Here is a 22,936-nt window from a genome sequence, read left to right on the forward strand (position 1 = left end):
TCCGCATTGAGGACCGACCGCCTCTGACAGCGTTCCTCGCTTCAATTTAATTCCCAGCAGAAAGCTCAGATGAACACTGCGACCATCAAATACTCCTTACGTGACGCACTGCAGTATTACATTCTCCTGATGAGAGGGGTTTGTGCTCTCTTAAAGCTCGTGACTCTCCCTATCACCTGCGTCCTGCGCAGGATTCACGCCTGCAGACTTTTCTTCAATTCCAGGAAGCAGACAAATTATTTCAGTCCTGGGCTGCTCCAATCAATTTAGATGCGTCCGTGGTTAGATTTAACTCTTTTTGTGAGTGTGAAACTGTCTATGTATGAACCTTTTGTTCTTGTGTGTGTTTCCTCTTGCCTCAGGAGACTAAGTGGTACGAAGAGACGACAGTAGAACTGATGGCTCCCACCATGCTTCCCGAGCTGCACCATCTCAAACGGGTAATGCCGGAGAGCAGCGCTTCAAAGATCCTGGACTTTGTAGCCCAGTGAAAACTACATTGCCCTGTGTTAAATGAGAAGCTCCCTCTCCTCTATGATGGGCCTCATCCCACCCAATCTATTTTAAGATAAATAAAACATGCCCTGATGTCCTTATCCTTTTATTTTCTGATTTGCGTTTATTTGTTAATTGCAGGTAAAGGTGAAGGGACCACGTTACTGGGAACTGTCTGTAGACCTCAGCAAAGAAACACAACATCTGCAGTACGTATAGACTGAGCAGTGTTTACTGTTTAAAGGTATTCAATCGAATGAAACCACTGAATAATACACAGTGTGTGTGAAAGGGATCAAGTGTTTTCACTCTGACGTCATGTATTGATTTGCTCGACCGACTTATTGGACAGCTTTTCTCTTTGTCTCCCTCAGGTCCATCCTGTCCAGAGATGGGGTGTTGTATGTAAAACTGCGGGCTGGACAGCTGCCCTACAAAGATGACCCTCAGGGATGGAAGAGCCTGCTGGCTTCCACCGTCAACCACCGAAACTCCGGAGTCCAGGCCTTCAAGGTAAACACTCAGAGAGACCCAGTGACACCAACACCCTTCACCAGACGTCCAATTAGTCCGATCTAGGGAAATTTGACCAATTGCACATACGGAACATTGACATTTCCTACTTTTTTATTTGCTTGTAACAAAATTTTAACACTACTGTAGTCCTGTGGTGAAGAAGGAATGCACTGAGGAAGCGGTGAAAAGAAATTGTCTGGATGAACATAAGAGGGAAAAAAAAAAGACCAATTGTTACAGGAAACTCTTGATCATCTCGTGCAACCTGCGAGGCAAGTATCACTTCCCTGCTTCTGTTAAGCTGCTCACAGATGTGCACTAAAGTCCGAACATCTTCCTAAAATGATCAAGTGGAGCTGTATACAGTATGAGAACGCAAACGTCAGCGAATGTTGCTCCAGAAATTTTCAGGAACCTTTCCTGCCAACCTCCTAGTAAAAGTTACCCAAAAAATGTCAGAGTGAGCCCATGTGAGAATACAGCAGGAACAATTTCTGCAAGATTCACAGCGAGCGAGTGCGTTGGCGACTGTTCCCTGCTCTTGTTTCGGACAATCTCCTGCTGCGTTCCTCATATATGAACGGCAAACACTGGAAAAGGAGTTTTCTGGATATTTTTTGTATCGTCTTTAGTGAGTTTCCATATCTAGGACAATGACTTTTATCAACTCCAGAAAAGGGACAGTTAGTTGTTCTTCTAGTCAAAGTGAGGTTAGTGTGGCTTTAAAGTAATTTGTCTGCGACTGAGCCTCAGTTGAGTCTGTCTTATTCATCTTGTGTGGCAAAGTAATTTGTATCTGCTTTTTTTTTTTTTTTTTTTTTTTTTTTTACAATGAATTTCCCTGCACGGTTACTAAACACACAGGACTCATGTTATGTGGAAAAAATACAGACAAATTAGGAAAAAGAAGTAAAAGCAATGAGTCTGCACCAACGACGGGCAGCCTGACTGACCTCCTCCCCTGTGGCTGGTCGTTTCCAGTCGTGGCAGGTTGTCACTACAGGTTCGGCAGGCAGCTGTGTGCTTGACAGACTATTACTGGTTTCCAAATGGCCCCAGTGTACGCTGTCAATACACCTGCAGGTCCACAAAACACATTATTTAAACACATTTACTCGTCCTCCTCACTGTCCTTCGTCCTTCCCTTTGAATCTTTTTCTTCTTGTGCATGCATCTGTCCTTCCTTTCTTTCCTTCGATTGATTGCGTCTCCTCATCTCCTCCCCATTCATCCTTGTGACTTTGGATCGTCCGGAACAATCTATTCCTCTTTCTTTCATCTTCCTTTGACTGTCCTTTGTTTCTCTGTACTTCCTGTATGTGTTTGTTAATCCAAATATTCAATTTTTTTGCAGCCTGAAGCCATCTCCACATTCACCTCTGAACCCGCCTTGGTCTCCTTTGCCGAGTTCTTCTGTAAAGCATCCGACGAAATGAAACAAGTGAGTTTTGACTGAAATAAATGTTGCCTCCTTGATTCCTTGTCTTCACTGTCCCGAGAGAGGTTTGACTGAACAAAAGTTTGAACAACAAAAGCTCTTACAAGCTGTGTTGTGCTGTAATTCTCGTCAGTCCACCTTAAAAGATACCAACATTTTAAGACAAGATAGAGCTAAACATAAAACCCTTAATGTAATCTGTTGGTTTACACTCACATTAGTTATTGTGTGAAACATCCCAAGTTCTTTGCAACTGTTAACTAGATTCAAATTAATGATTCCCAAATAATTGTTAGGAGGAAGCAAACACAAAACCTTTTCCAAAGTTCAACAATGTTGCCCGTCTTGATGGAAATTTTTTGGAAATATTTAGAGAAAGACAGTCAACCAGGATTTTCTCAGGAGCATCGAATATCTCTACAAAAACCGAGAGCAGCCGTGCTCTCCCTCCGCTGTTGCCGTGACCGACGCTTCGCCTGCTCGTTAATTACTTGACTCTTGTTTTTCCGAGTAAAGAGGCCGCGAGATTCCAATTAACCCACGATTGGGTTAATCGGTCGGGGGTCGCTCGTTTTGGCTACGCAAGAAAATTTGTAATTTTCTAGCGTGAACCTTCTGTAATTGAATTTAACGACAAAAGGAGAAGATTTCTTCGCCCGTTTATCTGCTATTATCAGTCTGATCGCCGCCCAGCTCCGCCTCCGAATGCTTCTCCCACCTCTCCGTGTTGACACATTCTTTGTATTTTAGTATTTACATTTCAGGACGTTGTGTTTCCTGGCAGGTAATTGCAAGATTGGTTGCTGTCTGGTATTATTAATGTGGCGTGAAATAGCTCCATGTCTAGACCTGAACGTACTGGCTGCATCCTGCCAAACGCCCTTTTCTACTGGTCCTCAAAGGCCAGTGAAAATCAATAGATTTAGGTATTTTTAAATATACCTGGACTTTCTGTTATTACTGTGTCTTCTGAGAAAAACCACGTGGATTCCCTTTCACTCATTTGAAGTTAATCACTTTCCGTAACTTAGATTTCATGACTCAGAAAGACGGGTAGTAAGGAACAACGGAGTATATGATGTATAGGTTTAAAAATTTCCTTTTTTGACGCCATTCCGTGGCTTCAGTTAATTTACATGGCTTTCCAAGTCACTTATAACCTTTGTGTATAAGAAAAAAACAACACAATCTTAAATGCACTTGGTGGGATACAAGGAAGGTTAATACAAAAATGTAAAAAAAAAAAATAGGAGCTTGACCTTTAAAAATGTACTGGTTTACATGACGGGGACTTGTTTTTTTGGTCCCCGTAAGGACGACTTATCCCCCAATATGGTGTAAACAGATTAAAGTCGCCAAAGCTTTGTGTTATCCAGACCACACACACTCTCTTACACAATCTGTCTGTGTTGTGTTTTTGTGCAGAGGGAGGAAACTCTGGTGTTGTTCTCGGCCATGCTGTACGAATGTGTCACGCAGGAGTGTCCAGAGATGCTTCCCACATATATCGCTATCGAGCAGGTAAAAACCCCCACACACACACACACACACACACACACACACACACAAACACAAACACACACACACACCACACACACACACACACACACACATTGTTGATTCACCTTACTTTATTACTTTTCCCATGAATAAATAAGTAAACATAGTCAAATTAAATGTGAACGTATCTGTTGGTTGATTTTAATTTTGATTGATACACTGAGTGATTAAAACCCAGAGTCACAAAAAATTTGATCTGCACATAATAAAGTTTTATACACTTTTCAAATCCCCTGTTTTTTACTGGTGTCTCTCAGGCGGTCGGCGCTCTGCGACGGGGCGACCTGTTGCAGACCTTCCCCCTCTGGCAGCTGCGTCTGGTGGTGGAGCTGTGGGACAGCCGGGTGCTGCGGCTCGCCGTCAATCGCCACGACGCCCTGCTCACCTCGGAGTTTCTGCCCGTCATGAAGAACATGGCCGACACCGCGCTGGACAGCTGGCTCAGAGGTGAGGTGATGGAGGGGTGGAGCAGTTTGTTTAGACAGATTCATTGTGCTGACATAGCTTAAATGATTATCTTGCGGTAGTTTGAGTCATTTATCAAGTAAAAATGTTAAAAAACGCTTTGTCTATGGCTGCAAAATGTGAACATTTTCTTAAACTAAGCTCCGACGATGATAAAAAAAAAAGTTTTTACATGATTAATGAGACGACATGGGACAAAAAGTCACTTGTGGCTCTGATGAGCAGTGTCACTGCCTGAGTGTTTCACAGGCTGCTGGATATGTTTCAGCTTGTTTTCCTGCTCTGGGTGTGTAGCACACTAATGCCCTAGTTTAGAAGTTAAACAGGCTTTGTATACACTCCAACAAACACACATTCCATCCCCCACCTGTACATGCACACACAAACAAACACATGCACTCATTTCCAGTAAGAAAGGCACACACACACACACAGGCGTGGGAATCCAGTGACGTGGGACAATCCTGTGATCAGATCAAACTTCCCTTCACTTTCATGATTCACGACGCCTCTTGTTCCCTGGCAGACGTATCAAAAGGTCTCTGGAACTCACCCACGAATGAAATGTGTGTCTCTAAAATTCCACACCGAATTCCACAAATGGTTCCCGTGACAGAAATGCGTTCAACACATTCTCAAGTTGGATTCATTCCTCACTGACTGTCTCCACTGGGCGAACTCGTTTTGATTTGCTTGTTTCGGCGGATGAATTTCACGTGTTCATGAGGAACAAGAAGAAATTTTCCCTCATCGGCAAAATCACTGATCCTAAAAGTGCAATAATACTGTATATGGTCTAATGCTCTGCTGAGTCTATGGGCAAGTTTTTCCTTGTAAAGAATTTAAATCTGTAAAAACCCTGTCGATAAACTGCAACAATTAGTCAATGAACTAAATCAATTGACTATTTTCATGATCAATAATCATAATAATCATTCAAACATTGTCTGTTACTCGCAAATATGAGTATTTAATGCTTTTCTTCATCACACATAATGGTTAACTTGATGACTGTCGATACTTAAAAAGACTTTTTAGACAAAACAATTAATTGATTGACCATAAAATAATTGGCAATTTAATCGAATGATGACAATAGTCAGCCCTTGATGATGTAATATAGTAAAAGAAATATTAATTCTTTAGTAAGATGTCTTTAGTTGTGTATTTTATTGTTGTTAATTTCATTTTCAAATTTAAAGTTTTATAATTCTTGACTTGTACGACAGCTCTGGATGACTCGTGGATTTTCTTTTGTATCTAAGAGAAAACTCTTCAGTTAGAAAAATATCCCTTAAATCCCTGATTTATGTAACTTAAGAACTTTTCTTTCTTGCGTAAAGCCCATTCTTCAAATCATCAATGCTTGTGATTAATATTAGTAGTCATGGAATTCTTGTTTGATCAAATCTTTTTCCTCTTTCACTCTTACACACTTTAAATGATCTCATGTTAAATAAATAGTTTAGAATTTGTCTTGTATTCAGAACATTTGTCTTGAAGTTTGAAAATAACAAATTCATTTTAATGACAGCCAGATGGTAACCTGTTACACAAACACCCTCGTGCTGTAAATACATAATACCCGTATGCCCCGTGTGTGTGTGTGTGTGTGTGTGTGTGTGTGTGTGTGTGTGTGTGTGTGTGTGTGTGTGTGTGTGTGTGTGTGTGTGTGTGTGTGTGTGTGTGTGTGTGTGTGTGTGTGTGTGTGTGTGTGTGTTTTTCTCCTCTAGACAACAGCTCAGTGTTGAGGTCCTACCTGAGGGGCGAGGCCCTCCCTAAGGACACCCAGTCCATCACGTTGGCCTGCTTCTTGGTGTACCGCTCCATCCCCTGCCTCAGGAACACGCACACACAGCTGGAGGGTGAGACAAACAATGTGATCACTGAACTCGACCTTTGTTTATAATATTGTAGTTTTTTCCAGCACCACATGGGCCTGATGGGCCCAAAAAGGGTAAAATGGAATAGTTTTGCTATTTCAAACAGATTAAAAGCTGGAAAAATTCATTAGACGGGCCAAATAAGCAGAATCGCTTCCCCAAATCTTCACACTGAACAACAAAACTACTCTCGGACAGTGACGTCGTCTGAAGCTCTGTCCTCTCTCCCCTGCAGGCTGCAGCTCCCTCGGGGATCTGCTGTCGCGCAGCAGCCAGCTGGGCATCCCTCTCCGAGACCTGCTGAGGCTGCTGCCCGTCCTGCTTGGCCCCACGGTGAATCCCCAGACGCTGCCTGGCTTCCCTCTGCAAGCGTTTTGATCCCCGAAGCATCAGATCTACTCGGAAACAGGCTCGTAAACTACTCAGAGATGCTGTTCGCAGCCTCGCGATCGCACAGCGAGCGCTGGTAGGACAGTTAGCCGAGATCTACCTGTGACACCTGCAGGTGTGTGACCATAAGACAGCGTCGTGTCTCCCTGCATGTATAGACTTTGTTTTCTTCTCAGCCACGAGAAAATTGAATGAAATTGAAGGTTTTTGTAACATAATATTTCTATTTAGTTTTTCTTTTTTTTTAACAGTATAAAGAAAAAGCTTAGGCTTCAGGAATCATGCGGTGCCATTTCTCCGGCACAACAAATGAAGAATGGGGACTTTTTTGACGAATGCCACTTGCCACTCAAAAGTCAGGAAACTTCTCCTTGCAGCCAAACGTGGACAGAAAACAGTCGGTCAGTGCCAAATGAACAGTCGTAGCAGTGACCGTGCTGCCTTCAAGGACTCTCAGGAGTTCAGGCCGCTGTGCAATGAGGTCGGGAAAACTGAGGCGAGACATTAAAATTAATCAAGTACCTGCACACACCGTGAATACTGTGGTTTATTCTGTTTACTCAATGTGGCGGCAAATCAGAAGGAAATCTTTCAGAAAGCACTCTTTTCCCTGGGTGCTGGGTAAGTTGAGTCTAATAAACCAAATAATGCCTTTGAATTGCTTCATGATTCTCTATAACAAGCCTGGTGCAGTGATCATCTGCTCTGGGCTCTGATCAAGCAGTTTAATTATATATATTATTATTTTTTTATAAAATGATTTCAGAAAATATCCAAGCCTGTATAATCATTTAAAAAATATATATATACTTGATGACTGATGTCTGTGAAGATTATCATTCATCCACGAGGGTGTTGAAACAGGAGCGACTGGACTTAGTAGTTCCGTCTCTGTACAACCAAGTTGCTCCTGATTCAACACCCTCGTGGATTTGATGACTGGAAAACACATGACTTGGAGCCTGACATGGAAAAGTCAAAAGGCATGAGGCTGGAAATGGAATCCACATATTAAAGACCAATGGAGTCTAAAATTGAACGGCACATATTTCGTTTTTTTATCTGCCCACCCAGTTGTTTCTGACATACTGTGGAATGAGGTTCTCGTCTATTACTAGATTACATTTGGGTCACAAGGTAAATTCAGGTTTCTAGCTGAACTGATTACCTGGTGATGTTTGAAAAACCCAGAGTGCTGCTTCAAAACACTTAATGTTCTGGTAGTATTTCTAGAATCGACTTTTCTAAACAGAAATATATAACAAAGACATTCTTTTTTTATATTATATTTATATAAAAAATATCACCTAATGTCAGACCTAGAAAGTCCTTGAAAAGTCTCAGACTTCCACCCAACTGAGCGTAGTAACCCTGGTGTCGTGGCGACAGTGTGTGGGAGGTTGTGCAGCGTGGAGCTCGGCTCAGGGTCTCTGATCATTTTTTAACCGACAGCTCATTCAAGACATTCCTGAGAAAATGGAAAACATTTGCGGAAACAAGTGGCCCACACACACACACTTCACAGAACTGCAGCTCCTCACAGAGAACTGGAGTTAACACTTCTGAAACATTTACTGCTTACAATACATTTACATGAATGCAGGAGAAACATGTTTTGTCACTGGTTGGCACCAAACTAATGGACCAACAAGTGTCCTCTCCATCTGTTCTGAGTCTGCTCTTCCTCATACCGAGGGTCATTGGTCCGCCCCACATTTAAACACCATTGTTCCGAACAAAGTGTTAAGCAAAAACCCTTCTCTGAACAGTTTTCTCATCACTGGAACTATTAAAAGCAACCAGACATGACTCATACTTTTTATGGATAAAAAAAGAATAAGAAACGTACGGACAAGCGTGGACTATTTAGCCACGAGAGGATATTCGTGGTTACTGCCATAATGTCTCATGAAACATAATTCCGCGGCTTTTAATCATCACTCACCACTGTGAAGATTATTGGTTCTTTAAATAAACTATTGATTGATTTAATTACTCTATATTGTTAATCCTATTTTGCAGAATTTTTTTCTTTTTACCAATGTCCTTCCTTTACTAAGAAGTGTTGAACAATTGCAACCATTCGCTCTTCCCTGGGGGGGAACGATAAAGTTTTTTTTACCTAATACTGATTCTGAATTGAGGCGGTGCTCTGATGACCGACGGCCCTCAGACGCCGAGCTGCCGGATGTCGACGCGGTGGAGGTGGAAGGCGCTTCTCTCTTTCAAATCGAATAACGCTGACGTTTTTCCGAATCGCTGCTGAGGAGTGAACGGCTGCTGGGGAGGAGGGGAGTCTGCACTACAGACTGTTTCGGAATCTATTAGCTCATTTTTTGGGGGTTTTCTGTCCCACAAACTCCACTCTCATCGTCCCAGTTTCTATCTGCAGCATGAAACTGGTCAGCAAAAAATCCCCATTCCCTCCCTACAGGAAAGTGTATGTTGGATCAAAGAATTAATACAATATTAATGTTGCTTCGTGCCTGCTGGATGTGTGTACAGGCAATTCATTCCATAATGATAATAGTTAATGTGTTTTTTTTGTACCGCTGCCCTCAAGGGATGGAACAAAAATTATTTCAGGTTATCCATAAAATTTTTGGGTTCTTACCCGGACCCCTGCTTCCTTTACTGACCTCGCTCCCTCTCTCACTATGCCGCCCATAAAGTGTCATGTGAATGTTTGATATCCAATATCTCTGTGTAATTTGTGAGATAACCAGGCCTCCGGCGTCGGGCTGTGTGTTTAGCTGGCTGATAGTGTGTGTGCGTGTGTGCGCGGTTTCCTGGAAACACTTTCCAGTTCCAGTCAACATGTCTTCACAAACATCTTAGGGAAATGCCACATGAAATTAACCAAGTCGACTTGACAGTCCAGTTGCCGACGGGAACTGGGGCGGCCCCGCGGCCGTGGGTGTCTCTGAGACCATCAAAGCCTTGTGGTTCTAATAGCTCTGGAGTCTCTCCGCTGACGGACCTTTTTTGAACAGGCAGCTCTTCTTCTCTGTGCCTGTATAAGCTACTTGTGTCCCTGCTTGCTGCTGCTGTGACGCCGCAGGACCGCAGTGTGTTCCAAGTTAAAGGTCGAGTGCTGGGAATGGCAAGAAAAAAGAAAGAATCACCGATTTTTTTTTCTGAGCTAAGTACGTCGTCACAGTCCCGACCCGGAGACGCTCAGTCTCAACCCCCATCGGAAAGTAGGCTGTTTGTGTGGGGGACACATGCTTGAATGAATCTCTGTTTCCCATCTCAAACGTCAGGAGGTAGAGTCGGTCGTCCGCGAACCCAAAGGTTGGCGGTTTCGATCCCAGCGTACCCTAGTCCGCGTGCCGTTGTGTCCTCGGGCGAGACACTCGACCCTAAATTGCTTCTGACGGCAGTGTGTGAATGTGTGTGAACGGGTGAATTGTTGTCCTGTCGGGCTCCTTGAGTGGTCAATAAGACAGCGCCTCTCAAGGTTTCCCAAGACCGAGCTTTTACAGAGTTCGGGAAGCAAACCAAGGACAGAAAATAATAGCTGGGGATAGTGACACTAGTCGTCACAAGCCTTTGTGTCTTAAGGAGTTGGTGCAGAGATGGGGCATTGCTGATCTCTGCAGAGGGGTCGAGGCTACCGCACTGTAGAGTGTCCTGTTACCATAGGTTCACTGGCTGGTACAGGAATGGCGAGCAGACCCGTGTCTGAGGACCATACGTCCCAGAATGGGTTGTAGAGGGGTGGATATGGTCAAACGGGTACTGGGGGAAAGGCCATGGAGGTATTTATAGGTGAGGAGGAGGAGGTTTTTGTACATGTTGCAGTAGGAGGTGATGAAGGCGTGGCGGATGAGGCGTCCGTGGCATTTGCTCGTTTTGATACCTGTTCGAAACCAGCGATGAGCATTTCAAAAAAGTACGAGTCAAAGAGGGGCAAAGTACAAGGGGAGTGACAGTGAGGCTAAACTGAAACTGGCTTCATGTGGTCTCCCTGCCCGTTGTGGTTGCTTTCAAAATCGAAAATAACTGCAGATAAAAAAACCAAACATTTGATACCAATGTGACTCACCGAAGACGCGACTGCGGCGTACGGGAACAAAGAGGGCGACTTTCTCACAGAGGGGGGAGGAGATGAAATGCGTCCGCGGCGCAGATAGACGCTGCCCTGAGCCAACACTGAATAATGTACTGTAGCCTACGTGCATACACTGACATTTAACCAAACCCACCAAACAAAAGGTCTTTTTGGGGCCTAAAACCGAACCACAGACGGGAATTGGGATGCCGCTCTGGCAACGTGATTGGACCGAGACAGAATCCAATATTTTCAGTATTAAAACTCGCTCCGTCCCTACTTCAGCTCATGTCGCCTCTTGGGCATTCTGCTGAAAACGACAGCCACGAGTTTCCCCCGCTCAACTGAAGCCGGGGCCTTCGAGGGAAATGCGACCGTGACGCGAGGCAACATGTTGGCCGACTTCCTGTCTCCTGGCGTCGCCAAAAGCCAAGTGGCCGAGGCTGCGTACGTGCAACAACATTATATATTTGCCTGACCTGTGGCTACAGCAAACGCCTGACGTGCGGAAACGTTGCTGCTGAGCTCATTCGTGCAAAAAAAGAAAAAAAGAAAAGCTCCAGGTGCGGTCCGTCTACGTTGTGATCCGGAGCGTTTAAATAGCTGGATTTGTTGTAAGTCGCTCTGGATCACATTTCAACTGCTCCCACCGAATGTGAGATTGTGTAATGATAATAACGGCGTGGGAGTTGTGTGTTGGGAAACGGATCGGCCTTGACTTGGGTATCCCCGACTGACTGTCTTGACTGTGTTGAGCCTGTGGGAAAAAGCGGCGCTGGCCCCAGGGAAAAAAGGAAGAAAAAAAATCCCCTTGTGTTTGTTTCCACAATAATAAGTGTGTCGCGGTGAACACGCCCTCCGACCCTGTGGCTTTTTCTTCCCCCCCCTCAGGTCTGAACTGCTCCACATGCAAGACACATCCCAAGACAACTGCAAACGATACGACCTGTCATTCTGCGTCTCTGTGGTCAGTTAACGTCTCGCCCTATTCGCATCGTTGTGCATCGAGTCTCGTTATAATTTCTCTGTTTTACTTCGTCCCTCTTGTCCTTTTGTGTCTCCTTGTAGTCTTTTTTTTTTTTTTTTACATCTCTTTGGGGTCATTTAGCATCTTTGTAGTTTTTTCGCCGCTTCATTATCGCGTCCGTCTCTTTCCGTAGTCCACCTCTGGGTCTCGGCTGCGGTCATTGTCCTGCTCTCTGTAGTCATGTTTTTTATTTATTTTTTTGTCTCTGTGGTCGTTTTTCATCTGTTTTTAGTTGTTTATTGTCTCTGTCGTGTTTATTTTGCGTCTCTTTTGTGGTGTCTTTCTTCATTTCGTGTCTCTTTGTTGTTGTTGTTGTTGTTTTGTGTCTGTCTGGTCGTTCTTCCATCTCCTCCCTCTGTATGTTTTGTCCCTGTGGTCACGTTGTGCGTCTCTGTTGCTATTTTCTGTCGTCATTTTGCATCTCGTCATCGCCATCTTCTTGATTCCTTTTTTTGGTAAGAAAAAGAAAGGAGAGCGGGGCGAATTCTTTTTTGAACCATCTGTCATGGGAGGAGTTCCCTGCACATGACGACACCACATCTGTACTTCCCTCTCCTCTTAACGCACACTTCTCTACACCCGGCCGGCCTCGCGAGCGGCGGTTGGCTCGGATCTGGAGGTTGCCACACAATTTGCTTGCACTCAACGAGAAATGATGTCAAATCTTGACGGGAAATTTCCTCACTCGGTATTTCATGCAGGGTTCATTTGAGTTCGTTTGATCAAATACAGAATCATCGCTCAGTATCTCAGTAGCAGAGCCCACCACTGATCGAGGCTGGTGCGTTTAAAAAGAACAAAAACCCGCAGAGCATTTGAAGAGGACGCCCTTTTTCCCCAGTGTCTACTTTTGAGCAAGGCATCGAGAGCTTAACGAAACAGGCTGCGGGGAAGTGACCCCCGGCCTTCGTCACAACATCTGCTTTTACTTCCTCGTGTGTTCGTGTGTGTGTTAGTGAAAATGTTCTGAATGCCCCATGTGTTTTTCATGCATGACAGCTCCCGCATTAATAATACATGAGGCATGGGAGGAAGGACGGAGGATGACGGAACGTCGCGCATTGTCTCACTGAGCGCAACTTCCATTACAATCGTAGTATTTAATCTTATTGTTTGAATGGTTGTTTCATCTTTTTAATCTATGGTTTATATCGTCTATAATGATTTGTCGAAGGTTTCTTTGGCAGTGGTAGGACGGGCCCTCTACATTATCCTCATTCTGGACACATACCACGATAAAAACCTTTAACTAAAGTCTTCTTTATCATGTTATCTTTGACATTTTTATTGTGGTGTATGATTTAAGTTTCTTGTTCTTGCAACTAATGCTAACCACATTATTAGCTTCTTTAAAAATATATATATAATAATTAGGTTAAATTTACACTGCTTGAACTCCCAGATGAGAGAGGGAGAAATGATCACGCGAAGACCGTCGCGTTGAAAGGTAAGTTTCTAATTTGGAAAAAGATGGATACCCTGAAATAATTTTTGTTCCATCCCTTGAGGGCAGCGGTACAAAAAAAAACATTAACTATAATCATTATGGAATGAATTGCCTATACACACATCCAGCAGGCACGAAGCAACATTAATATTGTATTAATTCTTTAATCCAACATGCACTTTCCTGTAGGGAGGGAATTGCGGGGACATTTTAACTTTAAAACACTGATACCCATTGTTCGTAAAAGGTCAGCGACAGGTGTGTTTGTACCTTTTCGCTCCCATTGTTGTGTGAATGCTCCTATGTACTTTACTGTGTGTGTGTGTGTGTGTGTGTGTGTGTGTGTGAGAGAGTGTGAGTGTGAGAGAGAAAGAGATCTAGTTCAACACAGGTGACAAACAGAAGTCCATTCATGACGAGGGTTTCCTCTTGGTGCAGCAGAGAGGGAAGGAGGACTGGTGGGTGTGACCAATAAGAGAAAAGAAAAAGTGTTGCAGTGCAAAGCAGACAACTCAGTATGAATGGTGGAGCAGCACAAGAAGACAAGTCTGGTGCAGGGCGATGGGCAAAGTTAGTGAGGAGACTAGATACGTGGGAGACAGAGGAGGAGGAGGAGGAGGAGGAAGAAGAAGAAGAGGGGAGACAGGAGGAGGAAGCGCGCACATGGCTCGCAAGTGCGCTCAGGATGACCTTTTACGCGGTGCCAAAAGTTTGAAAGTGAAAGAAAAAGAGTGCGCCAGGTGAAGTGTGCACATGCTGCGGGGCTGGAGGTGAGAGGACGGGACGTGCGGAGTGCCGGTGAAGTGGAAGGGTGAGTGCTCTTCGTTTTATGAATTAAAGAAACTGCTGAGTTCTCCGCCTCACTGCTGTGCTGCCTTCAGGGTCCCAAACGAGGAAGCCGTTTTTGGAACTTGGTGGAACGGCGATATTTGGAGAGAGAGAACACGTTTGTAACACAAGTGGACATGGTAAAAAAAAAAAAACAGTTTGAAAAAGAGTTGACTGTTTGAAAAAAGGAAGATGTTTGAGTGGCGCGCACAGCAGTTTGTGTGCAGAGATAAAGGGAAGTGTCAGTCAGAGATAGTGACCCGGGCCTTCCTCTTCCTTTAGTATTTCAAAAAAAAAAGTTATTGAATGACTTGACCAGAAACGGTTTTCTCTTGACTCCTGCACTCTCCCTCCCTCCCTCCTGCTGTGAAGGAGCTGCACCCGGTTTTTATCATCATCATCATCATCATCATCATCATCCCGCAGAAACCATTCTTGTGACACGTGTGAGAACTGCTCTCATCTGTTAATATCTGATCCTATCAGTGTCTGTGTGTGTGTGTGTGTGTGTTGGTGGGCGTCACCTCCTGGAAATAGTTTTCTGGCAAGAATGTGGTGGGCGTCACCAGATCACAAACTGCTGAAGTCACCAGGACGGGAGATGCCGCGTTCAGGGTCTGTCGTGCAGGATGAGTTCAAGTACACGACCAAGTGTACGACAAAAAAAAAACTAACCTGCTTTGTGCTGCATCATCCGAGAATCTGAAAATCTTGAATGAAGCTACATTGCTCCACGTTTTAATCCGTAGCGACACCAACATGTATTTACAGCAGCTGCGGACGGGACATCACATATCGTGACCGCGCCGCCTCCGATTCCAAACAGCCTCGCCTCCGGGGTCCCTTTTAGTAGTTGTTCTGGTGAGTTTGTCTGGTTGACCCGAGTGGCAACGCATGGCGACGTCACCCGTTTCAATGAACTGCCGTTTTTGAAGCCTCGATTCCGGCGCACTCTTGGTTTTTTTCCTTAAAAACCAGAAGTAACCATGATTGGAGAAGTCGGTGGGCGGGGTCTGATTGAGCGCTCGTCCACCTACACCTGCAACGAGCTCTGGTTGGGGCCGGGTTCTTGCAACGTGATTGGTTGTACTCTCTTCTTCTTCTTCTTCGTCGTTTTTGAACGGCGGTTGGCGAACCACCGTAACAGGCGCACTAGCGGCACCTTGTGCTCGGAAGATTTCCCTTTTGTCCTCCGAAGGTGACAGATGTCAAAATGTGGCAGAAAAGCTAAAGAACAGCGGTGGATGCAGTGACTCTTTTTTTTATTGTAGTGCTGTCGTTTTGATAGCTACCGAAAGAAGTTGTCGTTTTATGTTAGTGTAAAACGACAACTAGCCGCAATCGTGACCGCAACCAAATGAATTTGTCTATTTTACTCTTGATGAGACCACAGTTTACAAAATGAACATCATGCTGTATTTAAGAAGACTTTGCGACTAGAGATTGAACCATGAACTCCTCGGGAAAATGTTTTACTGACGGGATAAATCAAGTGAGACGTAGAGTCATCTTCTCGTTGACTTCTATAAAAACTGACTTCTTTTCGCAAAAAAATGTAGTCGCCCCCCCCTGCTGGTGATTCCAGAGAATACAGGCTTCAGGCACTTGTGCATTGGCTTCTTTTGGCCCGGTGACTACACGTGCGTTTTAATTTCAGCGACCTGGATTTGCAGATGTTTCAAATTTCATCGTCAGACATTCGGAAATTGTGGTTTCCCAAAAAAAAGCTTCCTCTTTCTAGGTTATCTCACGAGTCTTTCGTAAGCCGACAACGACGACTAGGCGAATTTTAACTGCCGATGAAGACGGTGACACCAAACGAGCAAGTGGACCTTCAAGCATTTGTTCGGGATATTACCTGTATCTAACTTTCTTTGTCCATTTTTTAATTTCGAATCGGGATCGTATTCATATTCAATCCGATTCAACCTTACTTCTATATTATTTGGACTCATTAAAAGTAAAAGCGTAGATGAACCATATGTGTGTGCGTGTGCGTGTGTGTGTGTGTGAGTGAGTGAGTGAGTGAGTGAGTGAGTGATTGAGTTTCATAATGAGTGACATGGGGTTTCCCTGTCCCTGTTTCCTCCATTCATGTGGCAGGAGACTGCAAGGCAGAGCGCTTTCAACCCGGATATGAGCTGAAAAAACGAGTGAGTGTGTGTGAGGGAGAGGGAGAAAGAGAGACCGTGTGTGTCTGTGTGTGTATGAGAGAGAGAAAGAGATGATTGGATAGAGTGTGTTTGCATGTTATATTTATACAACCTTTATTTCAAAGAGGCGTGTTCTTCGACATCGTGTATTATAATTCTGTGCGTGTGTGTGTCGGTGTCGGTGTGTGAGTGTGAGCAGCTCAGTCGTTTCCTCCATCCTACTTCCTGGTAACCTCAGCCGCACGAAGCTTCCTCTTGTGTCACTTTGCACCGTCTTGCATCCCCCCAGCAACTCAACGCTGATGCTTATCGGGACAGAAGCAAAAAAATTGCCTGATGTCAACTGATGTCATCTGCCGTGTGGCGCTGCTGGAACGAGATGACACACAGATTGCACGTGAAATACTTTAATCAGATGTAAAGACACGTTCGTGATGTTGCACCGTGCCCACTTAGACACGTTGTAGATATTCCGGCTGTAGCACAAAGCGCAGAACAAGTTAATGGGCGAGGGGTCTGTACTTCAAATAAATTATCTATTTAATAATCGTGTTCAATTGATGGTTCGGAGTTGTAAATGAAAGCGTTGGAGGGGGCGATGCATACCCTGCCTGCTATGGCTATTATATATTCTGTATTTGTCCTTTCTTTAGCTGCAACAGTTAATCGATTAGTAATCGACTGCTAAATTAATCGCCAACTATTTTGAGAATTGGTTCAAGTGGTTCTTATGAAAAAACAAGTCAAAATCCTCTGACTTCAGCTTCTTAAATGTGAGTATTTTCTAGTTTCTTTGCTCCTCTGTGACAGTAAACTGAATATCTTTGGTGTGCGGACAAAACAAAAACATCCCGTTGAGATTTTCCAGAAACGCCATCGGCACTTTTCGCCATTTTCTGACATTTTATGGACCAAACAACTAATCGATTAATCGAGAAAATAACCGACAGATTAATTGATAATGAAAATCATAATCGTGAGTGGCAGCCCTTCCAGAGTTTGACAATCATTTCTTTACACAACATAAAAGGCACCTAACTTAGTGTTTTCTGGCCATCGCTTCATTGTAGAGCTGTGTGCAGCTCTCTTTCCTCCCCGCTGCCACTGTTGCTCTGCCTGTCAGGCCGATTCACCTCTAAAATTGTATCATCTGGAGATACGCTCCCAGGTAATATTCCCACCAAGTTTGGTGAGTATCCGTCTCTGCGTTTTTGAGTTATTTTGTACATACACAGTATTCGTCCTCTTTTGTGACATGCCACTAGAGGGCAGTGTTACTCCAAAAACAGTGCGTCACCTAAAATACGGTTTCAAATCCAGCGGCCGTGTAAATAGCGACCACTAGAGGTCAACGGTGGACCTGGTAAATCCGCCGAGTTTTGCTAATATTCTGTAATCGTGCTGATTCTGTGCCATAACCCCTCACCTTTTACAAGCTCATCAACCGACGTGTCGGCGAAGCACATAAAGCCCCACGATGCTCGGAGGCGAAACGTATTTTTGCCGTCGACTCCCGTCACCGGGTAGAGGCGCTAATTTAAGGCAAAGGTCCATAGTTCGCCGTGTGAGTTGGTGGACTCGTTGATTCTATTTAAGGCTGCAGTATATTGCTCTTCGTGTTGAAGAGAGAGAGAGAGATATGCAAACCACAGACTGCTCATTCAAATGAAAGTAAACCTTGTGTACATTTGTGCAGTGGAACCATTTTACATCACACGTACGTACCACCGAGGTTTTCAGGATGTGCAGGTGACTCCTCAGAGCTCGACGGATGCTGAACACCAAGTTAAAACGTGTCAGTCGTACGCTTTGGGGAAAATCTGCATCGTCACAGGTAATATATCATTATTACCGCTGCGATAAGATGTTGGCGGACGGGATTCCCGAGTCTGCGTTGACATCGGCTCAAAATGAGAACACAGCGGTGTAAGTGCACAGTACATTGCATCGCCATGCCAACACGTGCGTCACTCGCAGCAGCAGCAGCAGCAGCACGGGGGGGGTATAGTACTTCCTCTTATCACTGTCAAATCCTCGATTCTGACATAAAACCTCATGCTCCGTCAACATCTCAGCTTTTCAAGAACTAATAACCGCAGCCTTGTTCGTAGCTCGACAGGCGCGGTCTTACATTTCAGACAGGTTGTTGAGAGTCCAGGGGTCGGCGAGAGGCAGGAGCTTGTAAAACTTTTTTATATCATGAGATTTTCACATGACAAGAACTTTGGTGCAGTATGAATTTGTGCAGCAGAATGAATGTTTATATTCCCTGACTTGTTTATAGGAGTCCGTGGATTTTATGATATCATGCAGTGTGTGTGTGTGTGTGTGTGTGTGTGTGTGTGTGTGTGTGTGTGTGTGTGTGTGTGTGTGTGTGTGTGTGTGTGTGTGTGTGTGTGTGTGTGTGTGTGTGTGTGTGTGTGTGTGTGTGTGTGTGTGTGTGTGTGTGTGTGTGTGCCCTATCGCACTGTATTTCTCACTGTACATGTTCTAAAAATCTTATCAGCTGGTAACTTCGTTGATCACGTTCGTTTACTTTGGTGGGTTTGTCGTGTTGCTTCCACCAGAGTGTTTTCATTCCTGTCCTTTCCTCACAAAGATATTGTCAGATTCGCCCCCTCGCCACAGGAAATCTGGAATTTGCCTTTCATCCATTATCCTGGATTTACAACCACTTGTTAATTATTGTTTTTCTCAACCTTAATAATTGTGCTGCATCAATGTCCTAGTGTCCCACTGCACCACGTGCTGTATTGACTCATTGATGGCACGCAGGAAATGTATTTGTCAAAGCTTGTCAATACTTAAAGAAGAAAAGGATTCACTTTAAGGGTGATTCTGTCGTTAAACTTGATTTTCTATGTGTTGAACAGAGTTGTCCTGTGTGAGACCATCAGGAACTGCATCCGTTTCAACACGCCCGTTATCATGTCCCAGGAAGTGACAGTGAATTCCTCTGGTAGTAATGACAGTTCACTCACGCCCGTTAAGTTTTTTTTTTTGTTTTTTTTGTTGGGTTGGGCGGTGACACTGGTTTCCAGTAAAGATGCTGCCTCAGGGTGCAGCTGGGTGGGATGGCGGATGCGTGGCGGTTCTTGGTGAATTGCCACTGAAAGGGTTAACCCGTCTCGCAGGTTGCGATTCTGATTGGCAGCTAACCGACGGCCGCCACGAGAGCACCGAGCACGACTGCGCCGTGGTGTTTTTAGTCAGAGGTACTGGTTTCCAGCAAAGACCTGCACCCAGTGGCTTCACAGCAGAGGAAGTGGTGGTGGTGGAGTCTGAAACTGTGTTCAACTCCTTATCTTTTCATCTTTTTGTCTCACGTGCCTTTAAATATCTGCTCTTTTTTTAATGTAATTGAGCTAATGCTTAAGCAAGTTCCTGTGAGCACGTTGTAAAAGAAAAGGCCAGACGTTTTTTAGGCATCTTGAAGTGTTGCACCACTTGATCTCTCAATACTCATGATTTATTCTAAGAGGCAATATTGTATTTTAAGTGACCAACAAAAGAATCAGACCCGAGATTCCAACCATAATCAGTAAGTAGGAAAAAAAAAACCATAATCCAATTCCATCCCTTTTTGGTTCTGTGCAAATTTTAGTGCTCAAAATTGTTCTGACTGTCACCACCCTGTGCTATACACAGGCGTACACCGCCACCTAGTGGACAGGCACATACATGACAGTGCCGAATAAAACAGTAAGGATATTTGATACGATAATTTGATAAGTGGAGGGTGAGAGTGATTTAAGAATCAGTAATCAAATATGGTTTGAATATGGTTTCTCAGTTGTGAGAATATGCTGGGGTTATGTCTTGTCTTTTTTTTTGATGAACGGTTGGACAAAACAATCAATCTAAAGATTGTGCTCTGGACATTTGTCACTATTTCTGACATCTTATAGTTGAAATATTAATAAAAGGGGATAATAATTGCTGTGTGCAGCCCCTCATGTTTCCTCGGTCAGCCTCATATCGACAGGTTCACTCTACCGCCACCTGCTGTTTGAGTGTGAGAGCTGCACAAATTCAAAGTTTCAATCCTTCAATCACTCCTCAAATGTTTGTCCTTAAGAAAAACTCTTATATTAATGTTTACCACAATATTTTTTTGTTTTTCCAAACTCTATTTGATCTCTTTCAAGCATATCATTTTAATTCTTTTGTTAATCTGTTTGGTCTAAAATGGCAGAAATCTTTATTTTTACGGACAGGGCCTTTTGGGCCACGAGACAAGACAGGGCAAGCAAATCCCTAAAATATTTTGAATAAACAAATAGGTTGATGCGTGCATGTATTGCACATGATTGAATACACTGACTAATACACTGGCGTAAGTTAATTATGTGTATGCAGCATAAATATTATACTTTAAGTGTCCGTGAGCAAGACACTGGGGTAGAAAATGTAAACTCTTTGTAACTTGTGGGTCCAAATGGCAACAACAATAAATAAATAAAAACTACATCTTACATCTACACACAGAAATCTAGTTATATGTTGTGCCTTGTGCCTAAAGCACCTTAGATCCAGCCTTTTTCTAAATTCAGGAAGTTAGTGTAAGTAGGAGATTTCTGCACTAAAATCTATTGTTTGACGTCAGTTTTTAGAGGCTTTAATTTATTCTGAGCATCTCACTGATCACTAAATTTAAAGCAGACGAAATACCCATACAGACGCTGTTGACCGTGGGTGTGGTGTCAGCCTGTTGCCAGCAGAGGGCAGTGTTTTCCACAGCATCCTCATCCAGACGAAGGTTCGGTTGGTGTGTTTGTGTCCTGCAGCATCATCATCACCACCATCAGTGGATTCCTACAACCGCTGTCATTTCCACAGAGAGAGAGAGACAGGAACATGTGAAACCCCGCCCCCCGGGGGAATGTGAGGTATTGATTGGCTGCTGGGCCTCAGCTTGCTGTATTGATTGGCATACTTACAGGCAACAATGGAGGGGAGCAGTGAGAAGCGGCCAGGATTTGGTTCACACAGGAGATGAGCACAGTGAGGATGGAGACAGCTGCGGCAACGCATTAGGATAATTCTGTGTGTGTGTGTGTGTCATTGATTGATATTGATTGAGCTGCAGAAGAAGTTTCCCAGTTTCAGTGGGACAATGGAACAGCTGAGCCTCACCAGGCTTCTTATTTATTCCTTAAAGGAATGTTCCACTAAAAATCTCATCTCAACTCGAAGGCCAACATCAGCATGATGCGAACACCGTGATGCCTTTAATGTTGCCGTGTAATGTTCACCATATCAAAAGGTGAAAGATTACTAACTACCACGTGACATTAACTATGGCCGAGGCCGATGGGACAGTCATTTTCATAAAAAATAGTTTTTGTCCTACAAATGACTATTGGAGGAAAATGAATTCAAAGCACATAACTGTAGCTTTTATCTACTTTCCACGAGTATTTCCTTTTTAGGCTACTTTATATTTTGACCCCATTTCAGAGAGAAATATTGAATTTCACTCTTTTTTTCATATGACGGCTGTACTAGTGACATTGCAGATGGAGTTTTTATTTGAAACAAAGAAGATACGTAGGTTTATAAAAATGAGTATGATGCCAAAATGAACATTTCCTTTTTTTTTTGGTGGGGGGGGGGGGTCACTGTTAATCAGACAACAAATTCAATTTGAAAATGATAGCTTGTATTTAAGAGAATAAACCATTACCTGCATGTTTTAACAGTTTAAACACACAAAAATGAATCAATCGTTAAGGAAAATAATTTCACATTTACACAAGGGTATGCAGTTCCATTATTGGATAACCATTAGACCTCTTTCTTGGTGGTTTAAAAAAAACAAAACAGTAAATAAGTTATTTGCTCACTACTGAATACTGAGTCACTGCTGGTCCCACGGCAGAGACAGAGTCATCCCACCTGCAGCATCGCATCAAGCCCGGTGGTCCCAGTCACTCACTCGAGTATTAATCATGATGGGGAACACACACACACATTCTCTCTATTTCTGTCACACACACACACACACACACACACACACACACACACACACACACACACACACACACACACACACACTCACCCAAATGGACCACACACACAAATCTGGGAAAGCAAACAAAGAAACCTCACAGACCCATAAGATGCAGACATTGGTAACTCTCTCTCTCTCTCTCTCACACACACACACACACACACACACACACACACACACACACACACACAGGATAACCCACGAGTGGCTCGGCTAATCAGAAACACAATGGCGTCTCAGTCTTGCACCTGGAGTCTAATGGTGTTTAGACTCACAGGGAGGTGAGTCAGAGCGTTTGCTCCCTCTGACTCATGACCCAGACCCAGACTGGACTCTGTCCCAGACATGATGGAGAAGGAGGGACGTGGAGGGAGGCGTGTGAGATGAAAAGGCGACGGCTGGGCTGAAGCAGGAAATATATTTGACAGGCTCGGACAGAGTCGGATAAACAAGTCGGCTGTGTAATAATTGCTGGAGGCAATGATGAGTTCTTTTGTTGAGACTGAGTTGGCCGCTTCGTGACCACTGATCCACTTTGTTAATGTGGTTCCCCTGTGTTTTCTGGTCCCTTAGGATTGCAGAGTCTTTCCCATTACATACTGTGACGGTCAATCGCGATTGGTTTACTATACAAAATGTACCCAAGAAATGTACTTTACACGTCTGT

The 22,936-nt window shown here is 43.9% G+C and overlaps 1 protein-coding gene and 2 long non-coding RNA genes across 6 annotated transcripts in view; 2 read left to right on the forward strand and 1 right to left on the reverse strand.

Annotated features, from left to right (window-relative positions):
• The window catches only part of anapc1 (anaphase promoting complex subunit 1), a 35,457-nt gene extending 28,179 nt beyond the window's left edge, over positions 1 to 7,278 (forward strand). The window contains exons 46-54 of one of the 3 annotated variants that reach the window (XR_004784512.2): positions 363 to 440; positions 637 to 704; positions 870 to 1,008; positions 2,366 to 2,452; positions 3,875 to 3,970; positions 4,267 to 4,456; positions 6,208 to 6,339; positions 6,593 to 6,862; positions 6,999 to 7,278. Coding sequence is in view for 1 of the 3 variants with exons in the window: in XM_035605249.2 (XP_035461142.1) it covers positions 363 to 440; positions 637 to 704; positions 870 to 1,008; positions 2,366 to 2,452; positions 3,875 to 3,970; positions 4,267 to 4,456; positions 6,208 to 6,339; positions 6,593 to 6,735 (933 nt within the window). In the remaining 2 variants the exon portion in view is untranslated. Of the gene's footprint in view, positions 1 to 362; positions 441 to 636; positions 705 to 869; positions 1,009 to 2,365; positions 2,453 to 3,874; positions 3,971 to 4,266; positions 4,457 to 6,207; positions 6,340 to 6,592 lie in introns of those variants that run through there. The other 2 variants (XM_035605249.2, XR_004784513.1) reach the window with 2 other exon arrangements.
• On the reverse strand, positions 4,063 to 5,282 carry LOC118283367. The gene is made up of 2 exons (XR_004784516.1): positions 5,028 to 5,282; positions 4,063 to 4,445 (listed from the first exon to the last, which is right to left on the reverse strand). It is a non-coding gene; the product is annotated as an uncharacterized LOC118283367 (long non-coding RNA).
• A 6,420-nt stretch (positions 7,279 to 13,698) lies between the features above and the next one.
• LOC118283366 overlaps positions 13,699 to 22,936 on the forward strand; it is a 50,526-nt gene continuing 41,288 nt past the window's right edge. The window contains exon 1 of one of the 2 annotated variants that reach the window (XR_004784515.2): positions 13,699 to 14,086. This is a non-coding gene — a long non-coding RNA (uncharacterized LOC118283366). The remainder of the gene's footprint in view (positions 14,087 to 22,936) is intronic. The other variant, XR_004784514.2, reaches the window with a different exon arrangement.

Source organism: Scophthalmus maximus, chromosome 10 (assembly GCF_022379125.1).
Source record: "Scophthalmus maximus strain ysfricsl-2021 chromosome 10, ASM2237912v1, whole genome shotgun sequence".
In the NCBI taxonomy this organism is placed as follows: Eukaryota; Metazoa; Chordata; class Actinopteri; order Pleuronectiformes; family Scophthalmidae; genus Scophthalmus; species Scophthalmus maximus.